Source organism: Schistocerca gregaria, chromosome 8 (genome assembly GCF_023897955.1).
Source record: "Schistocerca gregaria isolate iqSchGreg1 chromosome 8, iqSchGreg1.2, whole genome shotgun sequence".
Lineage (NCBI taxonomy): Eukaryota > Metazoa > Arthropoda > Insecta > Orthoptera > Acrididae > Schistocerca > Schistocerca gregaria.
The window spans coordinates 260,523,818-260,539,927 of record NC_064927.1 but is presented as its reverse complement, the minus strand read 5'-3'; the positions used below and the strand labels follow the sequence as shown (position 1 = coordinate 260,539,927).

At 40.9% G+C, this 16,110-nt stretch overlaps 1 protein-coding gene across 1 annotated transcript in view; it reads right to left on the bottom strand.

Annotated features, from left to right (window-relative positions):
* The window catches only part of LOC126284977 (alpha-tocopherol transfer protein-like), a 113,337-nt gene that overhangs the window by 33,500 nt on the left and 63,727 nt on the right, over positions 1-16,110 (bottom strand). Inside the window, exon 2 of the mRNA XM_049984255.1 lies at positions 2,335-2,470. Coding sequence (XP_049840212.1) covers positions 2,335-2,464 — 130 coding nt within the window. The 5' untranslated portion in view covers positions 2,465-2,470. The remainder of the gene's footprint in view (positions 1-2,334; positions 2,471-16,110) is intronic.

Below are 16,110 nucleotides of genomic sequence, written 5' to 3'. Positions count from 1 at the left end.
AGGCCCTCTCTTACACCTAACCAGGCATACTCAGATTGAACGAGTTACAGTTTCTGCTTAACATTAAGGACATATAGCCTATTATGCAGTATTGATGTTAAAGAAAAAAATAGATATTATAACAGTAGTACAATGATAATTATAACAATAAAAAATAATTATAACAATCAATAATAATAATAATAGTAATAATAATAATAATAATAATAGTAATAATAGTAATAATAATAATAATAATAGTAATGACTATGTATATGAAAGTAAACATACTTTTCTTTTCTGAATGTCAGTCGCATTGTTAGTTGGGAATTTTCTCGTTATGTTCTTGCAGCTTGTGAGTTATTCTCATCGAGCAGAGACATAAGACGATAGAATGGGGTGAAAGAGATATATAAGAGGTAGATAGGTTAGAGGAAGAGAAATAGAACGGTAAAATTCGAAGATGTGATGGAGAGGAGAAAGAAAGAGATGGGAGGGGCACAAGAATGGTGGCTATACCGTCCCTAATATGTAAGTTTTGAGTTCCCTCTTGAATGTTGAGTAGTTCTGGATAAGACGCAGATCACAGGGGAACGCGTTCCATAGTCGTATGGCTGAGATGGAGAATGACACGGAGAAAGATTTTGTGTTATGTAAAGGTACAGCCAAGATGATAGATGTATCCGATTTGGTGTTGCGATTGTGGAATGATGATAGGCGTTTAATGTGAGAAGATAAGTATTGGGGGCACCAGTGGCTAAGAAATCGATGAAGTAAGCACATCGTGTGGAATCGCGTGCCGTATGTGGGCGTATCCAACCTAGCTGGGAGTATCAAGGACTGATATGATCATACAACCGAATATTGCACACGTATCTAACGCAAGCATTCATCACTAGCTCGAGGCATCTAGAATTTTCACTATTTGTGCCGTGTTGAACTACATCGCAGTAGTAATCCTGTTTTATTGAGTGGACCTGTCTCCGATCTCCAATTTCCCTTACGAGGCGTGGACTTCGAGAACATTTTCGGCTCATCACTGTACAGTTTATTTATAATATTGCCTACGTACAGGTTGAATGACGACAGAAATTTGGGGTTCGTACAAGCGACGTTGCTTCGCCTAACATGCAAAGTAGCGTGACTCTGATGCGAGAATGTGAGCACAGGCATGTAAACAAGGGTTAGTATGGCATTCGTGTCTTTTCGATGTGAGTGCCAGAAATGCGGAAACGTGGAGTATGGCGACGTTGTGAACAAATACGTGCAAACAACAGCTACGCACTTACTTTTTTTTCTTGGATGCCGAACACTGGTAGACATCCATCGGAGAATGAAGAATATATATGGGTCAGCATGTCTGTCGAAAACCAACGTAGTGAAATGGCGCGCTACAAGGGGTGCTGTGGCTTCATGATTATGCACCTCCCCCCCCCCCCCCCCCCTCCGCAATATCGCTAATGTCGTAACGCATCCGCCCTATAGTCTGATCTCTCCCCACAATATTATCACTCTTCAATCCCCTAAAAAAAAAGGCCTTGAAAGGTCAACGATTGCTGTCGGACGAGGATGTGAAGCAGGTAGTTGACTTCAGGCAACAGAAGGCGGTGTTTTACCAAACGGCTGTCTTCAGCCTGATAAGTCGTTGGGAACATTGTCTCGGTGCTCACGGCGATTTTGCCTGACTCGCTTACCGATTCTGGACCGTACGGCATTCGAAAGGAAACTCTTTAATCGCTCCTTATATTAACTTCCAACTAAAAATTAAATGTGTATCGTGGAGACAGTTGTATGTTGTTGACCATAGGGTTCCTGCTAGAGATCTGTGGAGTGCAGGTAACTGGCTCCCTCGTTCGTTCACAGCTCAATACGCTATGAGTCGAGATGGCGGTAATACAGAATCAATAGCCATTCTGTGTTCTGCGTTTCAACAGGTGAAATTCAGCTACAACTGTAGGGTGTCATTTTCATCGACACTGCGCCTCTGCATTTGCCTCCAAGGTCGCTTATCTCCCAGTATGTCGCTTTTTTTCTGAAGGTGTGTGAAAGATTCTGTGTGCCTGCCGCTCTATCAAACGTGATTGAACTGTGACGACACACAACAGCAGCAGTGAACGCTATCCCAAATTTTTATCCAGATTCACGTAGATGATATAGTCTTTTCAAATCAGATGAAACTTTTTGAGACACCCTGAATTGAGGCAAAGAAAAAAAGTTGCTGTTGTTAAATTTACATATTTGTTATTTTCACAGCCACTGATGTTATCTCACTTTATAGCCTTCATATTCGTCTATCAAAAAAAATTTATACGCACATTCTAGAGCGTGCTGGAGAATTTTAAAGAATCATTTTACCTGGTATGTTTGGTAAATGAGGCTGCTTTGACACCCATTCCCGCAAGTGTTGGAGGTCGTCTTCTTTCAGCTCTGGATTTTTGCTGAACTCGTCAGCTACGGTGATCACCTTCATTTCCGTGGGCGGCATCGTTCTCTATAATAGAAACAAATCGTTATAAAATTCTGGAAGTGGCAAAATTTTTAGCAGGTATAAAAAATTATGTTGACACGTTTTTTAAATGGTAAACGTATGTTTTGAGTGACAGACTAACACTGGAGCAAAGAATCGCTGTAACCGTGATTGAGGTCTGTGGTTAATCAAGTAATATTATAATCTGACGAAAGGTTGTAGAACGATGAGCACAAGAGCCATCATGTCTATGAATAGTTTATCAAGTAGCTACGAAGGCGCTGTGATCTATAATGAACGAAAGAGGGCTACAAAAGTTTTTACAAGTTCTCAGCCGGCCGCGGTGGTCTCGCGGTTCTAGGCGCTCAGTCCGGAATCGCGCGACTGCTACGGTCGCAAATTCTAATCCTGCCTCGGGCATGGATGTGTGTGATGTCCTTAGGGTAGTTAGGTTTAAGTAGTTCTAAGTTCTAGGGGACTGATGACCACAGATGTTAAGTCCCATAGTGCTCAGAGCCATTTGAACAAGTTCTCACGAAAATACCTACATTAAAATAAAACTAGACGCACACTTACCGAAGGCGCTAAAAAAGGTCTGAAGATAGGTTTAACATTTGTGTTCAAGGTACTCTAAAGGAATATAACTTATACGGAAGAAAGTTTAAATTAAATTCAAACAGATTTACATAATATATCAATTCTCTTTTCAGAAAATTAGGATGTACGGTACTATGCATGATATTTCGCCAAGTAAATCTACTGTGTAATGAAACTATCTATAATAGAACACATAAATCGTTGCCTTCAAAAAAGCGCACCCACTTACAACAAAAACTTGAGTTTCTGATCAGTTAATAGGTCTTACACTTTAACTACTTGAGATGGGGGATAAAATATGCCTGAAATTATAATATAAATAGTAAAACACACTGACCAAGAAGATTTTTAACATAGTGGTGACGAATAAGGTGAAAACTAACTGGGTAAAGGAAACCATGGAAGACCTTAAAGTTCTTAACATCTGTACAGAAGAAATATCAAACAGAGGAAAATACAGAGAAAAAATCAACAAACAGAAATTCGATGAACCACCAAAAGAGGAGAAAGCAGGAAGGAAGTGGACAGAAGAGAGGAAGAAGAAGCACAGTGAATTTATGAGAGGTTTTTGGGAAGAGAAAAGAAAGAGACAGAAAAAAGTGCCATGAATTTGAAGTGTACCAATTTATGTACCATATTGTCATTGTGATTAATGATTGTGTTTTAACGCTGTCCTCAATGGGGAATTAACGATAATAATAATAAAACACACTGATTAAGATGTACACGTGGTACAAAATAGTGAAGAAAAAAACAATAAGAGCAGAAAGGTCCTATCGCTGAAAATTCGTATAACAAAACAGTGCTCACTATACGGTACAGCTACGCAAATTGGTGCACATTGTAAAGTACCCTTTCCCAACCGGTTGGGTTGAGTTACGGGAAGAGTAGTTATTTCACCCTCAATTTTAGCATGGAAAGTGGTATAAAAAAGGATGTGGAAACTGGTATGAAAAAAGGAAGAGAAATGTATGATTCATATTTCACGAACTCAACTGAAGGATTACACACTCCCCTAATGAAATACTGTGATAAAAATAAGGCCCAAACACCTTTTAAACTTCATACTTAGAGCGTAAAATATGTGTTAAAACTTGACTTGCTCATTATCGTTCTACTCACATTCACTCGTTCGATGACACATTATCACGACGCAATGCTTATAACCCATTCATTGTATGAAATTCTTAAGTCTAATAAAATGATATTATCAGGATTAGAACTACAAATCAGAAAACAGTGCTGGGTGATATGTTATAAATCATATGAGCTGTATGCGAAAAGAGAAAAGTAATGTACGCGACGCTATTACCGAGTATGGTAGCGGGGAGTGCAGTGGTATAAAAGAAATGCCCCATTATTTGAATAATTAGAGAACCAACCGAACGTGACCAAATGAGAAAGGAATGTCAGAAATAAAATCAATAAAAGAAAAGGAAGACAAAACAGCGAGGAGCAATTTATGTCTTCTGAAGCCATACGCAAAATATAGTAGTCGAAACTCTCCTGAACTAATAACAGTAAAAAGGGTAGTCTGACAAATCAACAAATATATACTAATCAAAGGATGCAGGCCTTCACGACCAGTATTTGCGTTTTTGCTGTTTTTTCTTTCATCCAAGGTAGGAGTCGCCATAACGGGCTATAATTTCTCAGAAAGCTATTACAGGCACAAAACAAACTCAAGAAGTCGACATGTTTATACGTAGCCACGCAACTGTCGGTTCGTGTTGTCATCAGAATGCAGCCTCAGATCGCTGAGTCGCGCCGAGCTTTGTTATGGGCACTGTTTTAGATTTTATTTGCTTTAGAAAGGTAGAAGACGGATAGGTAGCTTCGACAGATAAAATAGTGAAGGCAGCAGAGCATGAAATAGCTAAAAGGAGAACATCTACTAGAAACGCTTGGCTATCACAGGAGATATCGAATTTAAGTGATGAAAGGAAAAATATAAAAATTCAACAAATGAAACAGGTGAAAGGGAATACCAACGACTAAAAATGAGACTGGCAGGAAGTGCAAAATAACGAAGCAAAAATGGCTTGATGGCAACTGTAAGCATATAGAAGCGTTTATACCGCCTACAGGAAAATTAAATAGACCTTTGGAGACAAGAGAAGCAGCTGTTTCACTCAATCGTTGTCCAACGCTTCCTTTGAAACTCTCACCAACTTCTGTTTTTTTTTTTCAGCTTATCCAGGTCCCACCCATCTCCTTAGCGTCGTATACTTTTGTAAACTCTTCAATTTCAATCTACAGCTCATAACCAATAAATTGTGGTAAGAGTTCACATCTGGCCCTTGGAAATGTCATACGTTTAAAATCTGGTTCCGAAACCTCTGTGTTACCATTATATAATCAATCTGAAACTTTCCAATGTCTCCAAGTTTCTTCCCTGTATAGAGACTTCTTTCAGAAGTAAGCATACAACATACAAGGTAGATCTAAAAAAAAATGTATACACACTTCAAAGAACGGAAGGAAGATTAGGATTGAACGCCCCATCTGGCTATACAGATCACACGTTTTGAAATCACAATGAGTGTTGTACAATGGGTGTAGTACAATCGTTGAGCATCAGATGGCAGTAGTGTTGTGACGTGCCGGTGTTAATGTACAAAGTGAGGCCGTGGCGCAAATATAACTGTTATTCGCTATTCGCACAACGAAAAAGAATTTTCAAATGGTAATGGTAATTCAAGAACATCAGTGAAGTGCAACGACACTGAATACAGGAATATGGAACTGTGCCACCAACACGATCAAGCGTCGCTCGCCATCGCTATTGAGTTCGAAACTGTGCAACACTATGCATAGGGGAAGATCAGACCGGCACAGAAACAGGTGAACTTCCACTGAGGTGCTAGATGCATTCACCCTCTAATCACGGAAATCAACACAGTAATGTGCACGTGAAACAGGCGTGAGTAGGGCGAGTGTAAGTCGTATTTTTCATAGTAAAATGGAAAGTTTAATTTCCGCAACTGTTACACACACTGAATGTGGACCACCAAGAAACGAGAAGTCAATTTAGTGAATGGTTCCTCGCGCAGGTTGAACATGATGTCAATTTTGTTTCCAAAGTGGTGTGGCCTGATGAGCCACAATTTAAATTACATGGTACGGTAACGAGGCATATATTGTGCACGGGGCCCCGCGAAATCCTCAGGTTATGTCGAGCGAGCGGTCAATGTCTGGTGCGGGTTATAAACAACGGTACTGGCTGGATCTTTCTTTTTCGGAGAAGGAGTTACTAGGAGATGCTCGACTTATTAATTTTACCATCCATTCGTGCTTTATTTGATGGAATACAAAGAAACAACTCAGAGGCGGGCTGTTAGATTTGTTACCGGTAGGTTCGAAGAATACGCAGGTATTACGCAGATACTTTGGGAAATCAAATGGGAATCACTGGAGAGAAGGCGACGTTCTTTTCGAGGAGCAGTACTGAGAAAGTATAGAGAACCAGCACTTGAAGCTGACTGCAGAACGATTCTACTATCTCCGACGTACATTTCGCGAAAGGACCATGAAGATAAGATTAGCGAGATTAGAGCTCATACTGAGGTATACAGACAGTCATTTTTCCCTCGCTGTATTAACGAGTGGAACAGAAAAGGAAATGACTGGGAATGGAACAGGGTGCCCTCTACCACAGACCATACGGTTGCTTGCGGAATATGTATGTAGATGTAATGTCGACTGACCTAGTTTCTTCCTACAAGTTGGCGCTCCATCCAGATTTCATAGGAATGTGCACACCCATCTGGATAACAATTCACGGGAAGCTGGGTTGGAGAAAGGCGTCCTATCGAGTACTTGCACTCTCTCCTTATTTTGCCATACTTGATTTTTACTTGTGGGGTATCCTCAAGAAAGTAGTGTACGGCAGGTAGCCGCACACACTAGCACAACTGCGACATGAAACTGACACGGTTTGTCAAGCAATTCTTGTAGCTGCTCTGGAAGATGTGACCTCGAACGTGCGGCACCGTGCTCGGAAGAGGTTAGAGGCGGGTGGTTTGCACTTTGAACACTTATTGTAATTGTTTTACTTTGAGTCATTGTAATATGATCATAATATATAATTATCTTTATCAAAAACTGTACACTTCTTTTAAATCTAGCCATATACCAATTAGTGTACGGAAAGCCCGCTGTCTTTTGTAATCAGAGAAAGCCGCTCGCTTATTGTACCACTAAACTATGTACACGCGCTTATCCGACGTAGCGAACCTTCTCTTCGCGGAAGGTCGCTGCAGCAGCTGGCGAGCAACCGTGCAGCCGTCAGCGGGTTTGTTGCCTACCTCAGCTGACTCGCCGTCGGTAGCGCTATGTGCTTGTCATTGCATCACGAAGGGTTTACTGCGCTGTTTTGCCTGAGTCAGAACGAAGAATTACGTTCGTGTAAACTGTCAAACAGTGCGATGGAGTTGTGCAGCGCGCTCACGCCGCGATGTGTGTTTCGCATACCGAGAGCGCGTTTTAAAGGTCTTACAAACAACACTTTTCTTGACAGCTCAGTCAATGATTGTAATTCCTCGTTCCCTACAATTCCCACTCTTTTCGTTTGTGTGCCTCCTTAAATGACATGCATGCTTAGATCTGTAGACGCCGAAATTAATGTTTTTATTTTATTATTTTTTATTTTTTTATACACTGTATTCTCTCGAGCTAGACACTTGTTCTTAAAGTGCGGAAACTGTAGGCGTTCTTGGCAAATAAACCAAATACTTCCTCGTTATGTATCACTTTCCTCAGAAAGAACACAGCAAAAGAGATTTGAATTAATTTATGCATTTTGATCACCTAAAAGAACAAATTCTAGGCTACCAGCTTGCGCAACCGAGAGTTTCGTAGTGGCACTCTGGTTTGAATCGATCCTTCCCTTATTTCTGACAAATGTTCACGCTTCGCCTCTCCATATCCGTTCCCACTTATCTGCCCTGATAATTTGTTCCATCCACTCTGTTAAAGAAACTAGACACCTGGCCCATTGTTTAAGTCTAGAGACTCGCATTCAGACAGGAACGGAATTCGGACCCACGTTGGTCACCGTATCACTGTTTCCTTCAATGAGGTCAATCGAATACCGGAATACTTTCGCTCGTAGACCACTGCCTACTCCTCCTCTGTCTTTGTTCAGTTCAAACTAATTCTCCATCTCTAATGATCTCGATTTAGACATAACTTTATACATTAACTTCCCTTATTCCCTTCTTCTCTTCCTTCCATCCTTTATGTTTCTGGAAGTATCAAGCTCAAAAGATCTTTAATGGCTTAATGAGTTTTAGGACGGCTGCAGAGGGACTTTGAACTGAGTACCTGGCCAGCAGCGTTCAATGCGACGGCCGTAAGTTTCCAAGAAAATCGATGTTGGAAGTTTTATGCGTACCCGCTATACCTGTAACGTTAGACATCTTAACACCAAGTGAAAGTAGCGGAGCGGCTCGGGTTCACGATGGCACAGGTTCAAATCCAGCATCGGTGCGTATTTTTCTTCACTTTAATCGTACAGTATATCGTTTAATAGTATATGTCACCCAAAATTATTCAGAAATAGTCATTTTCGCTTCTGTTACTTCACTAACAAATCAATCATTACAGAAAACTGTCTTCAGATGTGTATTCCGTTCGTTACAGAATAGATTACAAACCGTCGTACTCGCTATGGATTGAATCGCTTGCTGTGCTAGAAGACAATTCCGGATGATACGTGTCGTAGAAGCAACTAGATACAAATGCGCAGAGCACCACACACATTTAATGAAAGCTACTACTACCTCGCTGCCGCACAGATGTTCCAGAAGCGATACCGGCATACATAGCTCGTTTACAATAAAAAATATTGTTCTTTCTGCGGTCAACTTCGATGCGAACCACGCGTATTTGATCATTCCTGTGAAAGCAGTCCCGTTAAACAGGTGCAGACTTTTTAAAAATGTGTTTTACTCAATCTTCCCTCTAAGCTATTTCTGTTACATTCTGTTCATCATAAGAATAAACCTGATGTAAACAAAGACAGACGAGATCATTGTCAGAAACCGTAGCACACGTACACTGGTGTTGGTGCTCTTGGAAGTAGGTCTTACTTATGTGTTGGATATCTTATTACTTAGTTGCGTTAAATGAAACTTTAGACATTCTAATGCATTAACAGCCATCAACGTTTTTCTTAATCTCGCTTTAGCTACGTAGTTTTTGTTTAAAAATCATGTACTGTCACGGCCACCGTACTGTTGTGCTCTGATTGTCGCGTAATACACAGAACGAAAATTGCTGAGGCTGCTTCTTGCCCCGTAGCGAAATACGCGTGTGGAACACGGTTACGTAGCGAAATACGCGTGTGGAACACGGTTAAAAAGTGCCGAGAAATAGGTTGCTCTTAACGTTTTTCATAAATTTACAGATAAATCCGGCTTTGAAGTTTTTCGAGGGACTGTATTTAATACAATTGAGATTCAAATGCACACTGGATATATATAGCGGAATCATTAACGTAGAAGATACATAATTTGATGCAGTTCATGGATCAGTAGATCTAGTCTCACGTTGAATTTTTTTCTTTCTTATTGTACTACCTTCATCTCGTAATTGTAAAACTCATCATAATTTTTATCAATAATGTACGTCTTCTTGTTTCTAATTACATATTGCCCGAACAATTCTTGTTTTCATTTCAAATATAAGTTTTTAATTATCGATGTTTTATAAAAGAATGTTGCTAAAATTAAGAAAACATAACATATTAATTTTTAGGTCAAAAATGAAAAACTAAATATACTATTTGGACTATGTCCATTGTTTTATATCACAGACGTAGTCGCACACAAATCAGAGTGATCAGTGTCGTAGAAACATGAAAAACAACCTTTTTCACAGCATCGAATACTCCATACAAATGCTGCATATTTACATTTGCCACTGTACCATTATCATATGGAACCAGCAGAACTCATCTGGAGTCAAGTTAGCGATTTGTCGCGAAAAATAACAAGACTGGTAAGTTGTCATACGTACTACAACTAACGCCCGCAACTTTTTCACACGTCGCTGCCGAACGGTAGCAGGGTATATAATGGCACGCCATAAAAGAAGAGGAGAAAATGCGGTGCCTTGGTGGCTTCGTGGATTCTGTTGTTGATCGACTCGTTATCGACAGTTCCAGAACTGAAATGTAAGTCTCGGATTCGGGTAAGGAAGGAGCTAAGAGACGACTGACCGTAATTAATACCTTCAGTATTCAGCAATACAGTGAAATCCCTGCAGTATGCTTTTTGCATCAAACATAGCTCTCTCAGAAAAATTACCCTAGTATTATCGCTGAGTCTATGTGCGTGTAACACAGCATAAAACGTATCCTTATGATCGTACTTGCCTTTACTGGGCACATCTTGGCTTCCTCTACGTGTGAAACGAAATCCAATGAGATAGAAGCAAACTCGGAAGAATACATGGTGTAGTGTTTACAGCAAGTTTATTCTTATGATGAACAGAGTATAGTCTAACAAGTTGGGGGCATTTTTTGTGGATTTTAACCTGTCTGTAAAAATAAACATCATACTGTTGGAAAAGTGTACTAATTTGGGTGAGATTGTTGTTACGATATAGCTATTTGCTTTTCTTTAATCTACAAAGATTTGATCAGTATGCCCCCCGCCGCCACTGATCCGTATGCCGCCCCCCACCTCCTCCCCCATCACAAGAATCCACAGAATTTTATCCAAATATCTGACATTTTAATTACGAATAACTAACATAATACGCATCTGTACATTGTTCGCTGTGATGATTGATATACCAATAAGATCACTACAGCGAAAATGACTGTTTCTCAATAATTTTACGTGACATGTACTGTTTAGTGTTACTATCTACGAGAAAAATGAAAAGAAGAAAAATCTGCGGATAGGATTTGCGCCAGTACCATCAGCGTGATAGCTGTGAATCTGCGCTACTTTTGCTTGGTCGAAATAGGGCTGACGTTACAGATACATGAGGTAAGCATAAAACTTCAACATCGATTTTCTCGAAAAGTAGGGGCTGTCGCATGAAAAGCCGCTAGCCAGACACTCAGGACAGGTCCTTCAACGACACACCGCAGACTCACCAAAATCCATGCCTAACAGGTCTGATTGTCCCTTGTCAGACACCCATCAGTACGCATTCCCGTTTATGTTCTACGTTGTTTCTCCAAGTCCACAGCCGAGCCCCTAGCGCTTGTTTTTCGTGTAACTTAGAGATACGTTTCTAAATACATCGCATTCGACGAGACGATGAACTCATGTCTTCCTCCAGACAGACGCCTTTGAAACAAGTTAACGCGCCGGGACAAGATTAAGTAACGACTTCACAAATGACCTGCAGGAAGACCTGGGCAGCTAATCGTCTTCCCGAGGCAGTTACCAGACCTACTGCCGATGGACGTTAAATGGATGTTTACATAGTTTTCAGTAAATCATCTCCGACACATTACGCCGGTCTACTGATAAAATATCCATGTAGAGTAAGAACAATGCGACCCCGTAACGTGCCAACGTCTACGACCCGTTAGGGTTTTAGCACGTCTCTTAGAGCAGGTGTGACAGTTGTCTAGAAGAAATGCAGTATTTTCTCCGTTAAAAAGCGTGTATTACACTAAAATTGTAGCTTATACTCTACACTGATGTGCAGTTGCATCATGTCTACCGCCATTACTTCAGAGCAGACAGATGCGTTCGTGACGTGTCTGTACAGCTTTCAACGCTGATTATTTTAGCGCCGTTTCACTCTACAGTTTCCGACTTCTTACCGAACTGGTATTGTACAGCTGTCTGTCAGTATTCACTCTCTCAATTTACGTCTTAAATTTCGCGGTAGTTCTTGCTTGCAAGTTGAAAATCGTATTATTTTGAATCTTGTTTTAGAAGAAAAAAATGAATCTTCATTTTGCAGAAGGGACGACCCTCAAAGTACACTGATGATAAGCAGATGCCAATGTAAATATCTTTAAAAAAGGCCTAATTATGGAATGTTATTCTTATTTTTCCTCAAAAAAGTCACCTAGCTTCCGGGCTTAGCATTTGAACTATTTTTTTTAAATACACATCCAACTTCGGCTCATAAGATTGTGTCTTTCACGGATTAAAAAAAAAGAATTAAATATGCTACTTAGCCCACTTCATAGGAAGTCCAAACCTTATCATCATTGTTTTCTTTTTCTTTCTCTCCTTTTGGAAATTTGTGATAAGTTCTATGAGACCAAACTGTTGAGGTCATCGGTCCCTAGGCTTACACACTATTTAATCTAACTTAAAATAACTTACGCTAAGGAAAACACACACACACCCATACCCGAGGGAGGACTCGAACCTCCGACGGGGGAAGCCGCGCGAACCGTGGCAAGGCGCCCTAGACGGAACGGCTACCCCGCCCGGCCTTTTTTTTTTTTTCCTTTTCTCAACCGACTTATTCTAGAGCGCAACAAATTGAGAAGACATGAAACTTAATTGTTTTACATAGCAAACGCAGAGCGAGAAATGACGTCTGCACCATCAAAAGGAAAGTAAGTCGTCTTCTTCTCCTTTTTGGAATATAAAATCCTTCTTGGTAAAAAAATATCCTTAGAAACCAAAAGGCACTGTATCGTGAAGATCTCATAACAACACAAAATTTTTATCAAAAATGAAATCAATGTTTTGAACACGGCTGCAGTAGGCAACCATTACAGAACAGCAGGAATAAAGGACAGCTAACCAGTTGAAATAAATGATGGTTTCAAAATAACCTTGACCACGGTTTCGACGGATCTAAACTCGCCTTCTTCAGAGGGTCAGGCAAAAGTCATGTTAGCAATTCACTCAGTAAAAGCTGTCTCCACGTGACACCTATCGGATACGATCTGTATGTCCATATGTAAAGATCAAGGTCCCTTGAATGAAGGGCTTGCCACATCAGTCATCACTTAGAATAACAGTCCATGTTAGTAGCTACGCCGGCATGTGGCTACTGCCCATCGAAACCGTGGTCAAGTTTATTTGAAAAGCAACATTTGTTGCAACTGGTTGGCTGTCCTTTATTCCTGCAGGAAAATGAAATCTTACACGGAAGTGAAATTCTTCTCGAAAAATAAAGTTTTTCGAAAAAAGTCTTGCAATTTAACTTTACCGTCGGTGTACTCCGAACTAGTTACTTGTTTCCCCGTATACCTCCCAAACTGGTATAGTACTGTGCTACCGAAAGACAGGCATACAGGTTGGCTTTCCAGTGCGTTATTGCATAGTTTACAATTTTCACAAATTTTCATCATGGTATTTAAAAAATGTCATTTTTAGTTATATTATTTTGTGAAACAGAATATTTCATATAGCTCCAGAAACTTTTTTCAGCGTTATCATTCCCTCCGATAATCTGCATTTCTATTATATTTTGCGAGGCTACAGACGGCGAAGGCTCCATCTGTGTAAGAGAACGCTGGGTCAGTACGGTCGTGTCGCCATCTCACCGAGACGCCTGCAGTCCTCGGTACGTGCGCAAACTCTGGAAGCAGTCCTCAATACGCCCTGATCAAGCTGCAAGCGACGACTCAGTGGCACCTGCAAAGCTGGCGTGCCAAGCACTGAGGCCTGCATACGGCCAGCTGCTGAGGCGGCCTGCGCTGTGGACGTGCAGTGTTCTGATACCCTTCCTCGAAACTCATTTAGCTCCTGTAAGTGCACTCTAGAGTATTCCGGGATGGTTCCTTACAAAATGGCAACGGTCGATTTCCCTTCCCAGTTTTGTCCAGTCGGGGCTAACGTTGAAACATGTCAACAGAAAATCAACCAGGCCATGAAAAATTTTTTTAAGCTAAGAAATATGTAAATAAGAATTATAGTGTGCAAGAAAAAATTTTAAGAAAAATGTTTTCTAAAATTTATTTATGTTCTTTGCATATCGATGGTGACAGTGAAGTATCAGCACCAAGCTCTTTGTTGGCGGAAAGCCTGCGCATTGATACATAGGGAGCGTGGCGAGAAGCACGCAGCATTGTCGATAGAATTCTCTCGAGCCAACATTTGGGCAATGAAGCTGTGTCTAGAGACAGAGCGGTGTGCCTGTTCGCCACCAGCTACATATTACTTGAAGAATACTACAGTTATATTATAACTGGTAATTACTTACGAATTATTAGAAACGGACGTCATGAAGACATCAAAATATTTAAGCGCTAACTGCATGTTGTAAGTTCGTTGTTACATTTTTTATTGAACCCAGTAACCACAAGATTTAACTTTTGTTGAGTTTTTTCAGTTTTTTATTTAACAATGGTATTGAATTTTGCACCAGTAACTTCAATAAAAAAGCAAATGACTAACAACCCAAATAATGATCAACAATAGATCAGAGTGAGTATATTCAGACATGCAGTCAGATGACGTTATCCAGAGGCGACCCAGTAAAACAAAAGGTAATGAAAATATATATGTTGTGTTTTCAGGTTCACTGCATAGACAACCAGTACTAAGGGCTTCGGCATAAACTTAACAGTTCACGTCGAAATAATCTTCTTTTGATTAGTCACATTAATGTTGCTACCAATAAAGGCACAAGGCGTACAACATTGGGTACGCTAAAGACTATCATATCAGACACGTTGTCAAAAGCAAGTCCAGACAGGAAAGCTGCAAGGCACAAAAAGTTCAATTCTCTTTATTTCTCTCATTAGACGGGAAGTAAGTTAAATTATTTTATTCTAGACGGGAAGGTTATCGTCTAAACGCATTAAGTTCATCATTATTTCTTTTATTTATTCGACGGGAAGGTTTCAACGTTGCATCGATAACGATACCGGTGAAGCAAAATTCAAGACTTCGTAACTCGACCAGTTACAAACCAAAAGCCGGTCGTCGTGGCCGTGCGGTTCTAGGCGCTTCAGTATGGAACCGCGTGACCGCTACGGTCGCAGGTTCGAATCCTGCCTCGGGCATGGATGTGTGTGATGTCCTTAGGTTAGTTAGGTTTAATTAGTTCTAAGTTCTAGGCGACTGATGACCTCAGAAGTTAAGTCGCATAGTGCACAGAGCCATTTGAACCAATCCAAAAAAGAAGGAAAGAATTGGTATCTCTCGCTCTACGCCAAAAAAGACACACCACGAAGGAATTATCCCAATGAGAATGAAATCGGTAGATGCCATGTTGACGTACGGATAAACAAACCATTACAGTTTCGAAAAGAAATTATGATTTATTCAAGCTTCATAAATTGTTGTTGTTGTGATCTTCAGTCCAGAGACTGGTTTGATGCAGCTCTCCATGCTACTCTATCCTGTGCAACCTTCATAAGTTAAGCAAGTGAATAACGAGTTGTCTACCGCAGGCCATTATGCGAGCACATTCGGCTTGTCATTGATTGATAGAGGCGCTGGGTGTCCTGAGGGATGTCGTGCCAAATTCTGTCCAACTGGCACATTAGAGTGTCAAAATGCGAGGACCCTACCTACAAATTTTAGAAACGTTCTCAATTGGGGACAGATCCGGTGACTTTGCTAACCAAGGTAAGGTTTGGCAAGCACGAAGACAATCAGTAGAAGCTCTCGCCGTGTGCGGGTGAGGATTATCTTGCTGAATTGTAAGCCCAGCAGGGCTTGCCATGAAAAGCAATAAAACGGGGCGTAGAATAGTGTCGATGTACCGAGGTGTTGTAAGAGTTCAAATGGCTCTAAGCACTATGGGACTTAACATCTGAGGTTTCAGTCCCCTAGACTTAGAACTACGTAAACCTAACTAACCTAAGGACATCACACAGATCCACGCCCGAGGCAGGATTCGAAACTTCGACCGTAGCAGCAGTGCAGTTCCGGACTGAAGCGCCTAGAACCGCTCGGCCACAGGGGCCGGCGTTGTAAGGGTGCCACAGATGATAACCAAAGGGGACGTGCCACGTAAAGAAATGGCATCCCATACTATTGCTCCTGGTTGTCGGGCAACAGTCAGGTTGGTATTCCATCGCTGTTTATGGGACCCCCAGGAACATCTTCGGCCTGGAATACCATTGAGTGGAGTAGAATTCTCTTCAGTGACAAGTCCCGCTTCGAACTGAGTCCCGA